The sequence below is a fragment of the Corapipo altera genome, unplaced genomic scaffold (genome assembly GCF_003945725.1).
Source record: "Corapipo altera isolate COAL_440 unplaced genomic scaffold, ASM394572v1 0, whole genome shotgun sequence".
Classification (NCBI taxonomy): domain Eukaryota; kingdom Metazoa; phylum Chordata; class Aves; order Passeriformes; family Pipridae; genus Corapipo; species Corapipo altera.
In genome coordinates, this window is record NW_020884872.1 from 89,055,804 (window position 1) to 89,077,359 (window position 21,556).

Genomic DNA, 21,556 nt, shown 5'->3' on the forward strand with positions numbered 1-21,556 from the left:
TGAATATGTGTTATGGCCTGCAGACTGGACAAGAGCAACCTCAGGAATGAATGGGTTCAGGACATTCTGTCTGGACAAAGAGGGAGGAGTGTGGAAGAAGGACACAGAAATGAAATGACTGTTCCAAATGGGGTAAAACACCACACGACACCAAACACAAATCAACAACACAGAAACAGGCCTGACTGTAGGTGCATGTGATGCTTAATAAGAGTGTGGATAAAACTACAAGTGAGAAAACTTAGTTGCCCTGACATTTAGCATTTCAGACATTAGAGGCTTTTACAGCCTGCAGATACTTTCAGAAATTATTCTTGCCAGGCTGGTAGATGGGAAGCAGTCTCTGCTGACTGCAGAGGTGAGCAAGGTGAGCTTTGTCAGGAGCAGCAAGGAAAGGCTGCTTGGAAAGAGAGAGCAAACTGGAAGCTGAGTCACAGCAGGGCAGGCAGGGCAGTAGCCTCACCAACAAAGGAGCAATCCTGCAGTACTTGAGCACAAAGATCAGAGCCCGTCAGGGTGAGGATTTAGATCAGCAGGGTATGTGACCAGATGTGGGCATGACTGCTCTAGCTCAGGCAGGGATCAAGCGTGAGACCCTTAACTGTGATAAGGGTCAACTTTGCTAAGATTTCTCAAAGCCAGACACCTCTATTACTTAAGCTGGACTTGAGTCCAGGCAGCCAATCTGCCAGAAGGTGGGGAATATGCTCAGAGCCCTGATGTTCTTCTATCAAGCCTGCTTACAGCTGTTATCTTGTGCAGCCATGCTTGCTCAGTGTTCCTCTACCAGACAGCAAAGCTGTGCATATGGCTGTGTTGAAAGTACAACAGAAGTCTTGTGGCCTGGGTAAGGATGAGAAGTCTAAACCTTTGAAGTTAGTTGTTTGAATTGTCAAATATTCTAGCATCTGTGGTGGCTGAAAAAAAAATCCAAACTTTTTTCAGATCTAGGAGCAGAGCTGTGACCCTGTTTTGGTGGAATGTTGTATGCATCCTGGCAGGTGGAAGGTGAAGCATCGTGCCCACAAGCTATGGTGAAGTTTCTCTGACTTTTCAGTAGGTACTTGCAGCAAAAAGGATTAAAAAGCTTAAAAGGGTATTTCTCCAGAGCAGGAGGATTTTCACGTGAGGTGCACCTAAGGGAAATGCAGGGATGTACTGCTGTTTATGCATAAAGAAGCATAGAGGATTGGGAAACAGTTAATTGGGGAGAGTTTAGTCCCCTCTGGAAATCTTCCCAGTCCCCATATCTTTCCTCCCTGGTAAGTTACTGGTGAAGTTACTTGGCCTGGCCTGTGGCTGGACCAGCTGAATTCTTCCATCTTTCTGCGCTCCCATTACCAGTGGTTTCTTCTAATGTAGCAGAAGCCAATAAGCAGGCTGCTTGAGAACTACAGTTTCTGATATTGCAGACAATAGTCTTCTCTAGGTAAAGGATCAAGGTCAGGCCCTTAATATGTATCAGCAGATCAAACTGAGCAACATCCCCTGAACATTTATGTTTTACATAGTAGATCAGCTGATTTCCTTAGGCTTTTGGGAAGACCTGCCATCAGCCTGAGAGGGACTAGTCAAAGGGGCAGAAAAGTTTGTGCCAATTGAGAGGCAGACTGTAGCAAATAGAGTAAGGAAAGAAATGTCGAAGGGAAGATCCCAGTTTCATCTGATTTTTGGTTGTTTCTTTTGTGAAAGTTGTAGTTGAGGTGGGATGTGAGTGTTTCCCACCCCTTTCTCCCGTTGATTATGTTCTACATTCTATGACTTATGTCTCACAGTCATGCAGCAACTGTTCCTACCACAACCATGTGAATTGCAGACTCTAGACTTCACAAAGCCTTGATGCTGTGTGTGGACTCCTGAAGAAATGAGAGGAAGACTTGTTCTTCCAAATAAAAACCAAACAGGAAACCAAAAACCCCAAAGTCTTCCTGAGCATTGGTAATGAGGAAACAGGATCTGAATCTGAACTCAACCTGTTAAATCAGCATAAATCTACAAAGTTCTAGGAGGGAGAACAGCTGGGCTGGTAACACATAGAAGCGGAGCCCTGGGGCCTAAGTAGTTAACACACATAATGCCTCAAGGTCTAGGGAATTTGTTGAGTGCTCATTGCATTATGTGAACTATAGACTCTCACTCTAGAGATGGTTATTGGTTGGTCTCTTTCTTCCAAGTTAATATCTCTGTCCATGCTCACAGGAAAAGGAAAAGCACATTGCAGGATGCAGTGCCTTTCTAGTTTGGTAGCTTAATTTTGCCCTATCCAGAGTTTCGTCTCTGACAGACATTCCTTGAAGCTGAGCATGGGAAAAATCCGTCAGTCATCAACAGCTGGTCGTTATAGTGGCTCCTGAGCAGAGCCACGTTTTCCAGCTGTCACTTTTGGGATCGTATTGCATCACTTGTGTTTGGGGCAGGCCAGCCAGGTAACTTGCAACAGCCTGCTTTCCTTTTTCTTTCCTAGGCATTGTAGGACAGTGACTCCCGAGCCCTGGGACAGAAGCATCTGGCTTGCTTAGTAGACTGGCTTTTCAGTCCTTGAAGCAGTCTGAAGAGACATTCCGTAAAGGACGAAGCAGCCTGTAACTTGCCGCCTTTGTGCTGAGCCTTGTGTTTTAGGGATGTGTGGTGCTCCCCTGCCCTCCTAGCCTGATCTGCAAGCCTCATCCGCGATCGGGCATTGGAAGTTCAGTCTCACCTGTGACAGTGTGCTGCCATCTACTGCTAAAACCCTTTGTTGCAGGCTTTCCTGCAATTCCTGGGCTCAGCCACCATCTTCAGGGGCTGGCTGGGCCCCCAGGATTTGGGGGAGTGGCAGGTGGGATGCAGGCAGACATCACCTGAGACCTGGCTAGCACTGGTGAGGTGCTCTCTGAAAAGAAACTACAGCTGGCGATTTGTACTTTGATAATTTGGCAGTAATGGAACTGGTGCTTTCAAATGTACCCGTGTTCTGCAATCCTAATGCCCTCTGTGTTTCCCTGGTGCACAGAGAGCCTTGTGTGGGGCTTGGAATCAAGCTGTGCCAGGGCAGGCACATATCTCCTCTTGTGGTCCAGCGTATTTACAGGTATGTGTTTCTGTTGTCTTTGAAGTTTGGCCCAAAGGAGCAGCACCCCTCCTAGTCTTTTTTAAAGCGATGTCTAAACATTTGTCTGTAAGTGCATGTTTACAGTGTTAAGCAAACTGTTCAAAGATGTGTGGAGATGCTATGTCAGTAATGCTATGCAAACCAGCACTTTGGTTAGCTAGCAGGGACAAGGAACTATAGTCCAGTGAGCAGCAGTGCCAAGTGGTAAGGAGTAGGAGAGCATTTTTTTGGGTAATATGTGCTGAGGGGCTGTAGATATGGCAGCATAGGCTGTATGTCTGGCCCAGAGTTAGGGGCTGCTGTCACCAATACCTAAAGCTGAAGTCAATACCATGGGTACGTGCTGTGCTTGGAAATGACCACTGCATATTTTTTGGTAACAAAAAAGACCCTTAAACAATACATTCCATACAGAAGCAGGGTTACTGTAAGCAGATAACCTGCCCTGTGTAGCCTGGTCTAGCTCCAGAAGTAGTCCTGCTTTGAGCAAGGTTTTAACAGGATACCTCCGGTTTGAAGTATTTCCTAGCACAGCTTTAGTGTTGGGCTGTGGTGGGGTGGGGCCCATGGTGGGCCAGCAGTGTGGTGAGACATCTGACATGGGAGGGTGGTCAGTGGTGGGGAATGCTGAGGTCTGACAGCTATCCTTCACCTCAGGAAGGGCAGAGGCTGGGTGGGGACCAGGATGGTGTGCTGATCCTGTCTGGTCCAGTCTTAAAATGCTAAATACATTAATAACTGTGAACTGGAAGCAGGGTCTAAGAGACTCAGGCCATGGTGCTGCAGGCCAGTGTGAGTCATCAGGGAGCACTTTGCTCTCTGTGTCATCCCAGCTGGCAGCTCCGGGACCTGCAGGGAGTCAGCAGCAGGGGCCCTTTGCCCTTTGAGTCAATGCTGGCTCCATGCTGGAGCATGGTACCCTGAAGTGCCATTTGCCCGCCCTTCACTTTACTGTGCTGACTTCAGTGTCCTGCCGTGGTAAAAGTCGGTGACACAGGCACCTGGAGAGTGTGCTCTTCAAAAAATTTGCCCTTCCCCATCCAACTGTGTTGACAACTGTGTCATGAGGGGGCTTTTGCATACAGTTGAACCCCAAAGCTTAAGCACTCCCTGCCTGGCATTAAAACTTTCCTAGCATGTTTCAGTGACGAGGTGCCAAGGAGTGTCTGATTGAGTTGACTATCCTCCCTGGGTTTAATTCAGCTTTCTGTCGCTGTTTCCAAATGGCTTTTGCCTTGTCATGTCCTGACTGGACAGGACAGTGCAGACATGGGAGGTCTGCACTCCTCTAGGGGCAGATGGTGTCCCCCTGCCCTGCTGCTGGCAGCACGAGGTGGGCTCGGAGGCTCCAAACGGCATGCAGGGCTGCCTTGGCTACGGAGTGCAGGGTAAGGGTCAGCACAGCCCATTTACAATCTCACTGATACATCTGCCCTTGAGGATATGAGTGGGGTGAGGGAGCTCTGCAGGACCAGGGAAGAGTGTGCTGCTGTTCCAGACCCACCTACTGGGACAGCCTAACCAGTATGGCTGTCCCCAAAACCTCCCTATGAGAAGATTTTACTCTGTGGAGGGAAACAGCTTGAGATCAAATAAGAGTGGCCCTAAGATTACGTCATGGATCTGTGTGACCTTTCCTGATAACCCTCATAGTCACTTGGTGACTGTGATTGTTTTCCATTTTTATGCTTTTCTTTCCACTCCTCCCATTCCCCCTTCAAAAGAAGGAGATCAGGTGCATTCACCTCACTGGGCAGAAAGTAGCCAAACTGAATTCAAGGCTGTTGATGATCTGTGTGATCCTTAGACAGAACTGAAAATAAAACATGAAGAATTGGAGGTGTTATGTGGCCACAACTTTTTCATGCGATTCTCATGTGCAGTTTATCTACGATTATAAACTTCACAGCCCTGCATCTGAAACAGGCCACTAGGGTCTGATCAGGATTTGGATCTGGCCCAGGTTTGAAGTCAGATATGCCACTGTGGCAAGCAACTGCAGTATCTGGACCCAATTTCCAACAATTTCTGGCCTTGGGACTTGTGACTCCAGTCCAAAAGAGGAAGGGGGCAAAGGTGCAATGTTCGCAGTAATGGCATAAACCAAAGCTGTGAGGTAAATGCATCTGAATGTGTCCTTGGTCAGCTTTGACTGGATAATTTGTTAATTAGGGGAAATAAATGAAACATATCTCTTCTCTTCTGAAGAAACAATCCTATGTTAATGCTTTATGTAAAGAGGCAGGTTGGGGCTTCTTGTCTTCTTGAAGATTCCCTGGATAGCGTTCTTACTTCTCTTATTCTTTCCTTTGCGCCTGGGGGATTTTGATAGTCTATCATTACAGCTGGGCACTCGACTTTCCCTTCCGGGGTCTGACTGAGTTTGAGCTCCCTCAGCTCACATAACTTTGGGACATGGCCTCTTCTGCTTGAAAACCTCAGGTCTCACTAAAACTTGGTAGAAAGGTGCGCAGGGGAAAAGTGCACAAACCGTTTTTTGGGGGGAAACATTTCTTTCTCATCTCTTCTACTTTTCTTTCCTTTCACCGTGTTCTGCATGGTACTGTAACCATATATTTTGGTGAGGTGCTGATCTCTGTCTGTGTACTAGTGTTACTCTAGGTGGTTTTGCTCAGAACACCGTGTGTTGCTGCTGACTCAGGCCTGCCTGTGGTGAAGTGCTGCCACCTGCCAGAAACTAGTGTGGCTTTGCAGTGCTGCCTTCTGTTTAACCCATCCCACTCATTGCTCTCACCTCCCTTTCTCACTGTCCGTTCGGTACTTCCCTGTTTTCTCTTCTTCCCTGGATGCTGGCTCAAATGTCCTTTTCTCTGAGCTTTTATAGCTCCATATAGCCCATTTCTTCCTAGGTCTCCTGGCAATTTGTATGGAACCCCGGTTCAACTTCTGTGAATGCCTTCCGTAAGAGGTCTCTTACCCTTGCAGCTCTGGCCAGTGTCATCAGCCATGGAATGCCTTTCTCCCAGTTCCCAGGGGGCTGCAGTGCTCCCACACTGTCCCCTGGAGCTGGGGGAACTCAGCTCCTGCAGTAAGAACTGCAGCATACTGCCCCTCCCTGCCTTAACCAGTTCCTTGCAGCAGGGTACACAATGTTGGTAGACCCTCTCTAACGAACCAAATCCCTCAGGAGCTCTCAAGGAGCTTTCACTGCCTGAATCCCTTTGATTAGGTATCTCACCTCCCTTATTAACTTCTCCCCATTTTCCATGCTCCACTTGGAGCTCTTCCCTTGGCTGCTCTGCTCTGGTTCAGATGGATTTTCAAGAGAAGTAAGGCCTGTGCAATGGCGCTGTCTCCTCTGTTGTGACATGGACCTGCTTGCTCGATTGGGTGACACTGTCTGTGAGGTGAAAGGCTTGCTGATACTACCTTATTCAAACCTTATTGACAGGTAGGGGAAAAAGAGCTTTCCTCTGGTGCTTTCTGTTTGGGTCAGGCAGCCAAATGGTACCATGGAGTTTTGCGGAGCAACCAGCAACGGGAGCATGAGTAAGAGGAAAGTACAGGGCTGTTGAGGTGAGCAAACATATGAGTCCTAGAAAGGAGCTGGGTTGTGAGGCAAGTGGGAATTGGGAGTGTGGGAGGTATGTGGCAGTGCAGAGTAGGGTTCAGCTGAAAGATGTAAGTGGGGAAACACAGGTATTGTTGGAGGACAAGGGGATGAGCAGAACACAGAAGTGGGGAAAGAGAGGCACTGAGGAACAGCAGTAGGAATGCAAGGAAACAAAGTGTGAGTTTGGAGTTTTTTATAAAGCAAGATGTTATTTTTTTGTTTTTTTTTTTTCAGTACCACAACTAACTGCAGGGCCCAATTGTTCCTGTCTTCCACCCAGTTACATGCCATCAGTGCGTATGAAATTCAAAGGACAAATTTTACCCTCAGGAATATCGCCTCACTGTTGTTGCGCAGTTCAGCATTGCATCCTATGGAAGTATGATTCAAGGTTGAATTTCGATAGCAAGCAACAACAACTCTGATGGCTGAGAAAGAAGAACTGAGCTATCTACTGATGTTTGAGTGCAGTCTAGTGTAATCTAATAAAAAGAGCAGCTACAGCCTGAATTCGCATTTGAAATGCCTCAGCCCTGTTTGGAGATGTGATTCAATGGAAAAACCTCTGTGACTTCCTTCTTTGTCTGCTGATTGTATTTCCTGTTTCTCCACAGTGGAAATCTTGAAACCCTGACAGGAAGTAAGCCTTTTCCTCACGAGACTGGGTCTGTTGAGCTTGGTTGGGTGGTGACAGGGGGAAGCATGCAGAGGATTGCTCTGAAATCAAAACATGAAATTTGAGGGCTTACTAGATTTCAGCAGACACTCAGGGGAGACTTAATTCCAGTGAGAGGGCCAAGCCTGAAGACAAAGCATAGTGCTGGAAGGATGTTGGAAAGAAAAGCAGGCAGCATGCATATTCTCAAAGGGCCAGGCTTCTGTTCTGCAAATGTTCTGATTCTTGTATAAAAGTCACGCTGTTTGCAAACAATACAAAATCGAGAAATAAAGCCAGTTTAGAGCACACAAGACATGAGGAGGCTCCTTGATAAAGAAATCCAGCTACATATGCCCACTCTGTTTAGGGGTAGTTCTCTGTAATCTGTGTTCACGTGCCCTTCTACCACATTATGGTCCTCTGGTGTCTGATGCGTGTTCTTCCCGGTACTGCCCTATCTCACCTCCAGCTCTGCCCTGTGTGCCCTCTGTGTTATCTCCCTGGATGTCCTGTGAGCATCTCAGTCTGCTCTGCCTTAAGGAAATTCCAGCTAGCTAAACTAACCAAGTAAAGCTTTCCCCTTCTCCCTTCTGGTTGTTTTGGAGACCTTGTTGTGGCTTTTCAATACTTAGATGGGGCTTAAAAGAAAGATGGAGAGAGACCTTCTACCCAAACCTGTAGTGATAGGACAAGGGGTAATGGTTTTAAAGTGAAAGAAGCCAGATCTGGAATAGATATAAGGAACAAAATCTTTACAATGAGGATGTTGAAACACTGGCACAGTTTACCCAGAGAAGTTGCTGATTCCCCTTAATTGAAAATGTTTAAGACCAGATTGGAAGGGGTTTTGAGCAGCCTGATGTAGTGAAAGATGTCCTTGCCCATGGCAGTGGGCTGGACAAGACAATCTGTGAAGGTCCCTTCTGACCCAAACCATTCTGTGATTCCTGAGTCCTATCTGCTGACTGAACCCTTCTCACCCTGCCTGACTTACTGGCATTTCTTCTCAGAGTCTTTCTGATGCAGCATGTATCTCAGCAGCCATTTCCCTTAATTGTCTCCTTTCAAGATCTGCCCCAGCTTGAAATCAGGCTAAAGAACAGACTGACATTTTGTCCAAGGTAATATCAGAGGCCTTTACCAGAAAGCAGATAAGGGAGATAAATTACAGTGTTGGAGCAAAAAATTATAAACCATCCCTTTTCAAAAGCCTCTGAAATGGAGCCTGAAGCAAGCACTGCTCTGAACTTCCACAGGCTGTGAGTCAGGTTGTGATAGAAAGGTCACTGTGTGTGGTCTTCCCAATAACCTCTCAAACCATCAACAAATTTTTTTTTAAAAATACACTTTGCTTGCTCTCCTCCTTGACCCTGGCCTCATCCTTCTGTTTCTCCTTGGATATATCATAGTTCTGATTATTTTTATTCCTTTGCCTAAGACTGCAAATCCCTAGTCTCACTTCTACAGGAACATTTCCTTATTTGAGATTTGTTGTAAGTGCTAGCTCCCAACTGGGACTGACTTCCGAGAATGACACATAACTACAACATTTGATGTAGAAAATGCAGCTTAATCACAAGGGACTAGTGAGGGCAGGATAGATTTTATATTGGACTGTGGGTTAAACTGGGCTAGGAGCTGTGATAGCTGCAAACCTAGGGACAATAGTAGAATGCAAACAGACAAAGGAAGGCGTGAAAATATGAGAATAGGAGAAAGTTAAATAAGAAAGGTAAAAAGACAAAAAGAAAACCCTAAAAATATCTTTAAAAGCAAGGCTATCAGCTGGGAATTGGTTAAGGGGAAGGAAGGATGCAACTTCCTTTTCAGTTGTTAGGTTCTCTTTTTTTTTCTACGTCTCAGAAGTTTTCATAGTGCCAGGGCTGATTTTCTGGGCTAAGAAACTGAAGACCCATATGGAGCATTTCTGAGCTCCCAGGAATTCTGAGGTTATTGCCAGTGTTTCTGGTATTTAACATAGCCTTCTTTTATGGGCAGAGGGTGAATGAGCTGATGGGAAAGTCTCAGTAACCTATTGGTGTCACCCCCTGGAAACAAGGACCTAAAAGGACCACATTTTATGTGGCAAAACTAAGGACAGGGTCAGTGATCACGCTGTGATTAAATGGCATCAGAAGTCACCTATGCTGAGGTGAAGTTCAAGAATGCATCACTGGCTGCAGTGGTTGAAGGTAAGGAATGGATGGGTTATTCAGGGGAAATGGAGCTGGCATGAGGGGGGGCTGAAGAACAGGGAACAGTCTTTTCCTTCTGTGACTCTGGTTCCTACCTGGTCTTGATGGATTGGTGAGAAAAAGGAGCTGTCTAATACTAAATGAGCAGGAGACTGGAGGAGTTTTGAAGTAAGAGTCTCAAGGAATGTCTGCAAGAGTAAAGGTGAGTTGGAGTTGCAACATGATCAAGAATGACTACTGGGAGCACAAACAGTAGGTTTCAAGTGAACATTCATTAAGGAATGTATTTGGGCTCCCTCAGTCCCCTGGTTGCAACACCAACAGTGGCAATAGGTAGAAGGTGCAGTGTAGGCATTGTACAGGAGTAGTGCTTAGCCCTGCTTCCATGCTGGCTGCATCCTTACATGGTATGTAGTCTTGAATGAGTCATTTTTGGACAGTATTGAGTACCAACAATAAAGACTATGGTTTATTACAAACAATCTGATCTGTCACAAAGGTGAAGGGGCTCCCAAAGCAGCAAATAAGCCCAAGCCCTTGCTGCTACTGCTCTTGCTTCTAAGAGAGTGAGACCACAGATTCCTGCTTATGGAAAGGAGAGGAGTCTCCCTATAGCAGAGCAGTCAGTTGTACTCTGCAGCTTCATGAGAAGTGGTACTGGCTGCAGGAATTTATAACCCCATTTTCCATGTTTGATTGAGATATGGTCATTGAAGAAAAGAGACCCAAAACTTGAACAAAACACCCTAAATATATGCAGAAGGAGAATTATTTAAGATCTGGAGGAAGATCCAACTCTATTATTGATGTCTGCCACTCCTGAAAAATAATTAACACACCAAACAAACAAATTTTTATTGCTATTAAAAATTACAGTGATGATTTTTTTTTACCAGACTTTATGCAAATGTAAGGCATATTCTGATCAGTATGTATTCTGTAGTCATTATGCCACAAGTAAGAACACATAGAGAGGCTTTATGTATGGCTCATTGCTTCTACCCTGACATAGAGAACCCTATACAACAGCAGGTTTCAGGGGAGTGAAAGTATGTGTGCATAAATCAATTACTGCTGCTAAGGATATTAACTTGCCTATTAACAGCTTTAACTCAGTTTTACAATCCCAAACAGAGCAGGCATCAGCTCCAGGTTATTCCTTGCCTGCTCTGAGGCATGAGTCATGGAAATAAATGACTGTCTTGAAAGCTCACTGTTTTCAATGCACCAAGATTAGCTGGTTCTGGATACAGCTAGCATTTCCATTGTGGTGAGGTGGGGGTGGTGGAAGTTCCCCACCATGTTCCAAATGATATTCCAAAGACATCTGATCCAGCCATGTCTGCTTGAGCTGTGGTTGCCAAGCTTATGCTACAGGTTTAAGTGTGTGCTTAGGATCTGATTTTGGGTGTGCCTGTTGAAGTAACCTCACACTGCCTGTCGTTTATACTTGGAATGCAGAGGAGTGTCTGGTAGTACCATTGCAGACAGTTCTATGTCTCTCACAGCCTAACACTATGCCCATAGGATGAGCGTTATGATTATTAGTGAAAGGTTGAGACAGTCTTGCTGCTCTGTTGTTCTTCTGAATGGTTACTCTGCCCATGCAGACCCCGTGTTGGTAATGGCCAAGCACACCTGGGTTTTCCCATTCTGTAGCCTCTTCCAGTTGGGCTCTAGGGATACCAAAACTGGCAGTCAAGAAGTTAGAGAGGAGAAGGCTAATCAAACAATACATGAACTCTAGCAGGAAATTCCTCATTTCCAACCAGGATTTCCCAGACAAAAACACAGGCATCTGTGCTGCCCAACACTTGCTGCCTGTGCCTAGGAGATGTTGGATTTACATACTGAATAACCAGCGTATGCTCATCAAGTCTGTTGTGTTGGGATCATGCTGGACATTTTACAAGCAAGTAGACCAACTATGGAAAGCATTTTGCAGGGAGCTCAACCCACTGAGTTGCACAAAATTACTGCACTCAGCACTACTGCTGCTGAGGGGGATGGCATACAGTGTTCCCTGTGCCGTTTGGGTGTGAGTGTGGGATGCTCAGGCCTGGTTGGGCACAGGTTGAACAGTCATACTCTGGATGTGCTGCACATCAAAAAAATTATTTGGACTGGTTAGGTCTGAAGTAGGTGGCTGGACTCCAGATCATGAGCTGGTTCCTTGTTTTCACTACAGACAAAAGCTTTGGCTAGAAAAACGTTATATCACCAAGGAAATCTGGATCTTGTATGTCTATGAATGTTTTCTCTACAAATAATGCAAGATTATGCCTTTTGCCCTTCTGTAGCCTTTGGGAAGTAGTCAGAAGGCTTCCACAAAGAGCAGGTTTCTGGAAGTCTTGCTTACTAGACATGGCTGGCAGGCACACACGGCTGCTGATAGACTCAGGAGTTTCATGCTGAGCAACAAATGAGGCCTCTCTAAATCTTATCATTAATATCAGTCTCTCCAAAAACTTATTTACTCCTGTCCTGTAGTGAGTGTTGCAGTCTCTTTACCTTTCTATTTACTCTGGCTTGTGTACCTGCCACAAACTAGAACAATCTCTTAGCCAAGTGATGGCTTCTCCTTCCCTGTGACCTGCTCCTCTGTCTACTTCCAAACCTCCTCAGTACTGGCAAAATACCCCTAGACAAAAGTCAAGTCCTGTCAAGTCTTAATCTGAGTGTGATACTTTACTTAGGCTGCGGGACACAGCCCTTTGTTCTCCCAAGGTATCCATCCTAGCGGAACCTATTATAGCAAATCTCTGAACCCTGGCTTGGAAAGCAGAGATGGAAGGGAAAAATATAGCTTTTAATCTCCCAGTGATTATGAGCCATCACAGCATTGTACATTCTTTATTTCCTGTACTCATTCATCTTATATCAACCTTCTGCACCGGAAGTCCAAAATGCTAAGAAGGAACTGAATCAGGTATAAAAGGTTTTCTGGGAAGAAGTCAACATGAAATCTTCATATGAATGTCTCAAGTATTACGGACAGAGTAATGTTGTATTTGGCAGCTTTGGGCTCATTCTAGAAAGACACTGTTTCACTGCAGATTTTGAGGCCGCATGAAGGCCTCACCTCCTAACAATAGCAGTTAGTATTGTTAGCTCACCAGTTGGGCTGGGACTGGGAATACTGTCACTGAACTTGACCTTCTCCCAGAGGTCAGAAACCACAGAGGTCCCCTGCTTTGTCCCAGTCTGCTCTTCTCCCCAACCATGTAACTTCCACATCAGAAATTAAATTGCTTTTTATTTTTGAGGAACTCTCTCTTGAGTAGTACATCCTTGGTATGTGGACTGGGGACTGACCAAAGCATAGTTGACTGTGGTGTTTTATTTGGTGTGTTCCTTCACTTTTAGCACCTCCTGAGACGAAGAAGTGTGAACATCACCCCCAGAAATACCCACCATGGCTCCCATGGCTGATCTCACTGTTGCTCCTCTTGACATGCATTGCCCTTGTTGTTGTTCTCCTTGGTGAGTATGTGCAGGCTGGTTACAGAAGAGAGGTCTGGGGGAAGTGCTGGGAGAAAGGAAGAGAAATCAGTACCCAGAGGGGAATACCTTCCAACCAGAGGGGGCTTTTACTCAAGAACAATTTTGTCATGAGAAAAGGATGCAAGCACCAGCATTTGGGTTCAGAACATCCAAACACTGAACATTTGAATGGTATGTTTAGGAGCAAAATCTTCCCTGACTACTTAAGCATTGGGGATTTAAGGGCACAGTTGCAACACGACACAAACTTCTCTCTTGTAGGCCAGCCAAACCAGAGGTTGTGGCCAACTGGCATGTGGGAGGCAGGACTACCCAAGCATTATACCAGATGGTTCTGTTATACCCACCCTCTTCCTTAGAATTATGAAAAGAGTTAGGCAGGAAAGGGCTTCTGGAGGTCTCTAGTCTATTGCCCTGCTTGAAGCATGGCCATTTTCAAAACTGCATGGTTGTCTGGGCTTTGTGTAAAGGTCTCAGGTTTTCCTGACCTGACTTTGTATATGTCTGCATACGTCCTCCAAATCTTCCACTGTTTACCTGTTTTTTTTCAATGTGCCCAGATTGCACATTCCCATCTTGAATGGCCTCTTTGGAACTTTGGAACAATTCTCTACCTTCATACTACACAAAAAGGAATTAAATTACATTTAGCAGAGGGGGAAACGTGGAGATGGAAGCACAAGGGCCTACAAAGGCAGCTGAATCTGCATTTAGGCTCTCTAAGCTGCTTGGACACACTTTGTGTCCTAATGGAAAACATGGCTTCTCATAGTCCTGGCACCTCTAGGATAACCTTTATAGGGTTAATTGCAGATTAAATAATTAAAAGTTATTCTTGCACATGCAGTTTGTGGAGATTGTGATTACTGTTTCATTCTCATTTTCTATTCAAGATCATTCATGGCATGTTTGAACAAATTGTCAATAACTGTGATGGATTCCGATAGAGGCATATATTATAATAAATCACTGCCCTTCCTTTTGCTGTCATTAGTTCCTGAGTCCCAGGAGTTTGTACTGCTTTGTTCCCAAACGTATAACTTTTCACAGTACTAGGCTAAAAGGTTGGGGAGTTTTAGGGTGGGATGTTAGAGCCTGATACTTTCTCATTTAATTTTTAGTGGCAAATTTACTTATCCAAGTTAATCGATGCTACATAGGATTTTGGTTTAGCAGAGTGATACAGCAAATGTATTAAAATGAAAACACCAGTACAAATTTCACATAGCAGAGAGTGGCAATTGCAATGCACAGATGAATCACAATACAAACATGATTTTTGTTAGTGGTCATGCAAACATAGAACAGTAAAATCATTAATGTTGGAAAAGACTGCTAAGGTCATGCAGTCAAACCATTAACCAAACACTGCCAAGCTCATGACTAAACCATGTCCCCAAGTGCCAAATCTAGATGTTTTTTTGAACACTTCCAGGAATGGGGATTCCACCAGTTCCCTGGGCAGCCTGTTCCAATCCTTGACCCACCTTTCCGTGAAGGGGTTTTTGCTAATATCAAAACTAAACCTCCCCTGGTACAACTTGAGGCCATTTCCTCTTGTCCTGTTAGTTGTCACCTGTGAGAAGAGGCTGACTGTAACCTGGCTACAACCTCCTTTCAGGTAGTTGTGAAGAGCAATAAGGTCTCCCCTGAGCCTCCTCCTCTCCAGGCTAAACAACTCCAGCTCCCTCAGCCAATCCTCATAAGACTTGTGCTCCAGACCCTTTCCCAGCTTTGTTGCCCTTTTCTGGACAAGCTCCAGCTCCTCAGTGTCTTTCTTGTAGTAAGGGGCCAAAAACTGAACACAGTTCTGCAATATATTCAGCATCAAGATATCCACTGTCCCCGATGACCAAGAAAAAAAAATGTGAGGGGACAGCTCAGGCCCAGTGCTTTCCTCAGGTTAGTTTTTGTTAGTCATTCGTTTTTTTACTCTCTTTTGGACTAAGCCACATATACACTCATCCCATGCTGGTCTGGCTATCTTAGGAAGACACCACTCTCTTCGTGATCTTTAGAGGGATGCACAGTTTGTCAGTTCGCTCAGCTGAACTAAAACAAAGGCCATCTATCTTCTCACCCTCCTTTGTGTAGTGATAAAGTCACCTTTATTTGCATCAGAGGTGGTCAGTCACTGGTTGCCCTTGCCCATCTTCTCTGAGCCGTCTTCCATTACAGGAATTCATTCCTCATCAGGCGCTGAGGCCACTATGAGGCCTCACCTTGCGTCCTGTGTGCACTTTTGGGCACCACAATATAAAAGAGACATTCAGCTATTAGAGAGCATCCAAAGGAGGGCCATGAGGATGGTGAAGGGTCTGGTGGGGGAACGTTATGAGGAGTGGCTGAGTTCACTTGGTCTGTTAATCCTGGAGGAGACTTAGGGGAGACCTCACTGGGGTCCTCAACATCCTTATGAAGGGAAGCAGAGGGGCAAGTACAGATCCCTTCACTCTCATGACCAGTGACACGACTCAAGAGAATGGTATGAAGCTGAGTTGAGGGAGGTTTAGGTTGGATATCAGGAGAAAGTTTTTCATCCTGAGGGTGTTTGCACACTGGAACAGGCTCCCCAGGGTAATGGTCACAGCACCAAGCCTGTCAAAATTCAAGAAGCACTTGGACAATATTTTCAGGCTCGTGGTGTGATTCTTGGGAATATCCTGTAAAGGGCCAGGAGTTGGACTCGATGATCCTGATGCATCCCTTCCATCTCAGCATACTCTATGGTTCCCTGATCCTTTGATGCCTCTATTTTTCCCACTAGTAAAAATACTTCTAAATGAAATAATTAATAAAAACAGACATCTGTGTTGCTGAGCACATCCTGATTGTTTTTAAGTCACTACCACTGAGTGTTTGAGTTAGTAATAAGTCCTTCAGGTTGTGGATGTGACCATTCACCAACACTGTATTATTCCCCAGAAACTGGGGGCTATGAAATCCTAGGAGTTTACCCTCCACCCTGATTTCAGCAGCTCCAGCTGTATGTGGTTACCTTCACCTACACTGTCTGTTGCTGAAGAAACAGACCCATCTGATGTGCTACTCCTCCAAATTACTGTTGATACCTAGTTTAGGGAGTGATAAACTGTGACACTGAAGAGGGGCTTTCCATTCACTGATTGTCCAGAGGTTTAGACTGGCAGCTTGGCTGTAGGTATGTTCATGGTAGAGTGGCTGTGGTTGGGTGCAATCAATGCTGCCCTGTCTGGCACATCCTCAGGGTGTCCTTCCAGCGTTCCTTCTGCTGTCTGAGATGCAAGATTGTCTCTTTGCGGCTGGGAAGGCAGCCATACCACTTGTTTGGGCCAGGAGAGGTGACGGCTGGGACAATGCTTGGTGGGGAAATGGTGGAACAGGAGTGAAGCCCAGAGATGCTGTGTGAGGAGCCAGGAGGAAGGAGTAATCCTGCCACCTTTCCTCTCCCTTTCCAGTGGCTCCCTTCTCCCACAGCAGTGACCAGCCCACAGCCCTGCAGGAGAAATTCACAGCGTGGGAGTGCGACTCAGCGGTGTCAGAAAACAAAGGTCAGTAGGGCTGTCAGGGGTACAGGAGGTCTTTGGGATGGGGATAATGAATGCTGAGGTCTGCTCTGACAGCAAGTGGCAGCAGGAGCAGACTCAGGAGAGGCAGACTGCAGAGGAGGGAAGCAGGCAGAAAAAGGGTTTCCTGCTAAGAGCTTAGGGGGAGGTGTAAGGGGGGTACTTTTGAATTAGATGATCAATGGAGCATTACACTTTCTCACTCCATTACAGTGAGAAAGGAATCATATTAGGATGTGAAACCAGCTAGAGTATGGTACAATGTAACTTCATGGCACAAGCTAATTGTAAGGTCCATTGTGCTTTTTAGCAAGTCAGCCTGATATCCCCTATTATCAGAGCTGAATTCTTCCTTGGTTTTGCTACATATTGCAAGATAGATACATCTACCCTTGAAACACAATGGTAGAGGTCATACATAGGGGTGAGAAAGATGATGATGGGAGGAAGACTATGTGGGCAGGGGTCACTCGCCCCTTGCCCTACAAGTAGGGCACGTGCAGACTGTTGCCATTAGGTAATGATTAGGCGGTGTTTGGCTGCCATTCAGGCATCACCTTATACTGTGTACTGGCCCTACGTAGTGTAATGTGGAACTGATAAAATGGGGTGTCAGGACTGCTGAGCTCAAGCGATATTCATCCTACCACTGAGACTGTGTTGCTCCGCGGGGATGCCTGCTAAGCACGGGTACCAACCAGCTGCTGCAGATCCTGACAGCCCTGGCCTATCTGTGTGGGTAAGCACAGTTTATTGATAGGAAGCAACCGAGAAAGCAAACTTTTTAATATCCTTTTAGTGTTCCTTTAATTCCCCTTTTATTATTGAATATTGTTACATAAATAAGTTGTTCATAGTATTTCCCTTTAATTTCCCTTTTACTAACCAATATCATGTTAATAGCTATCCATAATATCATGTTAAGATCCTTTTTTGATATCCCTTTAAACTCCCTTTTTTACTAGTTAATATTGTGTTATAAATGCTGTTCATTTTTTTTTTAAGGCCATGCAATAAGGTACTTATTTTGTATCCTTTTTAGTTTTTAATTCTTTTTGCTACGTTTATTATCATTATTATTCTCACTGTAATAAAAGATATTTTGTGTGTTTGAATGTTTCTGGCACTTGTTTTTATTCTGGACATGTATCCAAACAAACTGTTACAGGAGGAGAGGGTCATGTTAATGATGTCCTGGAGGGCATCGTGGATGTGAACTCTGACCAGACAAAGGGGACAGCACAGAGTGGCACAGGGGAGGTTAACAGTGGAGTAATAATAAAAGGGCAGCTCCAGTCAAGGAAAGAAGCAATATCCCCTGTTTCCTGGGGCTAAAGGCCTAAAGGAGACTGACTTGACACAGAGAAGTCAAACCAGACCACCAAAATAATCTTGCGAAGACCTGCAAGGAGATTACCAGGATTTTGTGTACACAAACCTCACTGGTCATCCTCAAAGCAGTGGGGGAAAAGCATCTGTACTCTGCTTGTTTTTCAAGCACTTTCTGTCAGGAAAAGTGACTAAGGAGAACATGAGCACTGTCCCTGGAGAACTTGGATCTTTGCAATCACCATCTCTCTTGTTGCTAGCATTCATTGCATTCATTCTGTGTTCTCTCCCTGCACAGGCCGAGGCTGGATGTGCTGCCCGAAGGGCTGGAGAAGGTTTCAAAACAGCTGCTATTTTCTGTCCCTTGATAAGATGTCCTGGTCTGAGAGTGAGCAGAACTGCACTGGGATGGGCTCCCACCTGGTGGTGATCAACAGTGAGGAAGAGCAGGTACGTGCACAGGGCTGAGAGAGGGGCAGAGCAGGCACAAACACAGTGCTGGGCCCTGGAGGGGGCTCAGATCCCCTCCTTGTCCTGCACTGGGTTCTGTTTGCCACCATCTCTACCCCACATGGACTTCTGATGGCTCCCTCTGATCAATCCTGCATCTCACAGACATTGCACTCTCCCTCATTTCCAGGTTTTCCTCTCTAAACAGATAAAAACATTTCTAAAAGCAATTAATTTCTACATTGGTCTGAGAGCAGAGATTGTGGATCAGTGGCAGTGGGTGGACAAGACTCCCTATGATGTAACAGCAGCGTGAGTATCCCTGGATGGAGAGTGATTGGTGTGGCTCCTGGTAGTGCAAGAAAGTAGGGGAGATGTGAGGGTGTCTATTGGTGTGTGAGAGGGAGGTATCATAAACTTGCCCTGAAGGCAGACACATGTCTCTGCTGGGTGTGAAGTTCATGGGGTGAGTGGTGGTGATCAGTTCCCCCCAGAAGGAACAGGGCCCTTCTGTGTTGGAAGGCTGTAGAAAGAAGGCAGGTTTCCACTTGTGCCAGTGGGATATCAGAGAGGGAGAAAGGGTATTGCTTCTGTCCATGAATCAGCATTGGGAATTTTTCTCTCTCCCCTTCAAGTCTTGCATCCTTTTATGGGCTTTTCCAGCAGTGCTTTACAATGAAAGCTGGGGAGTAACATGCCTGTCTCTTGTCTCAGGTTCTGGCGAAGAAATGAACCAAGTGAGGGTGATTATGAGAAGTGTGTTGTAATTCATAGGGATTCAGAAATACCCAACAACTGGAATAATGTCGGATGTCAGATGTTTTATCGGATTTGTGAAGCTGCTGCCGTAACTCTGTGATGGAAATACCCTCATCCTTAGTAAAAGTGGGAGATGAGCAGTGAGCTGAGACCGGCGCAGGGCTGTGCTGAAGGAGTGGGGAGCCCTGAAGCCTGCATCTTCACTGTGCTGGGTGGGATAATGGAGTGATACGACCCTTTGTCCAGCATCTCCAGTGCATCAAGGGGCTGAGGGAACACTTGAAGGCTGAGGGTCATCAAAGCTGGTCCCGTGTTCTTGTGTCCTCTTCTCTCTGAGAGGGTTCAGAGACCACTGGCAGAAAAGACATGGAGTTCTCCAGGAAGAAGACACAGGAATGGAAGACAGATGTCCTGAGCTGCATTTTCCTTCTCTCCTTGAGCAGAAGTCTCTGCTTTCTGTTGAGTCACATGCAGAATGTCCTCCAGTTGCACTGGTTTTGTTGAACAAGTTCTGAAATTTATGCAAGAGAAAATACAGTATTAGACCAACAAAAAAGTCTCTGTGCAGTGTGTGTAGATCTGTCTTTCTCTCCTTGCATCTCTAATCTGCTGGGGTATAATCCTTGAATCATGGAATGGTTTGTGTTGGAAAGGACCCTTAAAGATCATCAAGTTACAAGCCCTGGGTCTTGAGCAGGGACACCTTCCACTAGAGTAGGTTGCTCAAAGCCCCATCCAGCCTGGCCTTGAACACTTGCAGGGATTGGGCATCCACAGCTCCTCCGGGAAACCTGGGCCAGTGCTTCACCAACGTCACAGTAGAGAATTTCTTCCTGAAATCTTATCTAACCTGCCCTCGTTCAGTTTACAGCCATGAACCCTTGTGCCATCACTACATGGCCTTGTGAAAGGTCCCTCTCCAGCCTTCCTGTAAGCCTCCTTTAGGTACTGGAAGGCTGTTCTAAGGTCACCTTGGAGTCTTCTCTTCCCCAGGCTGTACAAATGCCGCAACCTGTCTTTAGAGAAGAGGTGCTCCAGCCCTCTGTCTCCATTCCCTTTCCCTTCGTCTCCATGGCTCTCCGTCTGGACTTGCTCCTATGGGAGAAGCAATCCACTCTGGGCCTTGAGTGCCACATGGAGGAAGCAGTCCTCTTCCTAAGTCACAGCTGATCCCAGGCTCACCTGATGCAGCAGCATTCCTGGAAGGCCAAATCCTCCGTGGTCCCTGCAAGAGCATGCCTGCCCAGGCCAGGTCATGCTGCAGAAGAGGCTGCAAGGGGCAGGGCAGGGCTGCTGCTGCACATGAAGTTCCTTCCAGAGGTTCATTGCCTATTGAATTGCCTTCATGTCCTGCTGCAGACCGTATGGCACCATGGATCTCACTTTTTCTCCACTCCTTCCCTGTGTCCTCACTTTTGTTTGCCACAGGAAACATCATCTGCCCAAGCTTTCCTGACCAAATAGTGTGAGCTCCTCACATAGAGTGCAACTGGATGTGCAACCTGGTTGTGTGACTTTGTCCTTCTTATGACAGTGAATGCTCTCTCTGTGCCCCAAAGAGAGAGGAGAACTCACACTGGAGAGAAGGTGACCAGGAGATTTGGCTTCCCAAGGCAATCAATAGTAGTTCTGTGAACAGCAGTGTGTGGTAGCTCCACATCTGCATCTCCAGACAGTAGTGAGACTGAGCATGTCTCTACAATGTGTACACAGAGAGATACATATGGGAGAAAAAGGATGTACACATATAAGCAATCACACAGGTCAATGCAGGCAGAAAGCACTGACACCAACTCAAAGAGCAGCCTGATCCTGTTCCCCTCCCTGGCTGCCAGCAGGACGAAAGCCTGCCAGCAGAAAGAATGTATGTTTACATGTATACAGTATGGACCTCTCCTGCAGTAAGGCTTAGTCATTCAGTCTATCCATAGCTGGCTCCTGCACCTCCTGGTCTTTCCTGTACTTGGTCTCATGACAGGCACAAGGAGAAAAAGATTGCTGGGGTAGCTGGCCAAGATTTCTGGACTTTCCAGAAGGTGCCTCTCAGACTCTGTGGTCTGCCTGGGAGCTGGCTTGGACACCTGGGCTCCTGCTCCATTTCCACTGATGTGTTTCCTGGGGTACATAAATGCCTGATGATGTTGTTTTTCTGAGAAGCGGGGAAGAGACTGGAATTCTTTTTTAAATCTAGCCACTCCCAGTGATTGATAGGGGTATTTCCACTCTATAGGGTTGATACTTGCAGGATTTGACTTCATTCCACAGGATACAGTCAGTAATACAAGCGGATGTGAAGAAGTGTCACAGACAGCTGTGAGGAAGCAGTGGTCAGCAGAGACTTGTGGTGGTATCAGGGACCTGATGAAGTACCGTTCTGTGAAGAGCCTCCCTTTCCCTTCCTGATGTCCTGGTGCTCTCCAGCTTCACCATGCAGACGTGTATCTTGTGGAG

General features: G+C 46.0%; 1 protein-coding gene across 2 annotated transcripts; it reads left to right on the top strand.

The window, feature by feature from the left end:
- Nucleotides 1–28: 28 nt before the first annotated feature.
- On the top strand, nt 29–19,691 carry LOC113942772 (C-type lectin domain family 4 member A-like). 2 transcript variants are annotated; one of them, XM_027633865.1, is made up of 6 exons: nt 29–9,515; nt 12,885–13,001; nt 16,460–16,552; nt 18,195–18,346; nt 18,537–18,658; nt 19,061–19,691. In XM_027633865.1, the coding sequence occupies exons 1-6, from the start codon at nt 9,449–9,451 to the stop codon at nt 19,203–19,205; spliced, it is 696 nt and encodes a 231-aa protein (XP_027489666.1). In that variant the 5' UTR covers nt 29–9,448; the 3' UTR covers nt 19,206–19,691. The 2 variants fall into 2 exon arrangements, with proteins under 2 accessions (XP_027489666.1, XP_027489659.1); XM_027633858.1 differs by having other exon boundaries at nt 29–3,070.
- The last annotated feature ends 1,865 nt before the right edge of the window (nt 19,692–21,556 follow it).

Excerpts from the sequence above, each read along its gene's own strand:
- LOC113942772 (XM_027633858.1), top strand. The coding sequence starts at position 2,941 with ATGTACCCGTGTTCTGCAATCCTAATGCCCTCTGTGTTTCCCTGGTGC. Across the intron at positions 16,553-18,194 it reads AGCGGTGTCAGAAAACAAAG|GCCGAGGCTGGATGTGCTGC; the intron begins GTCAGTAGGGCT and ends CTCCCTGCACAG. Across the intron at positions 18,347-18,536 it reads TCAACAGTGAGGAAGAGCAG|GTTTTCCTCTCTAAACAGAT; the intron begins GTACGTGCACAG and ends CCTCATTTCCAG.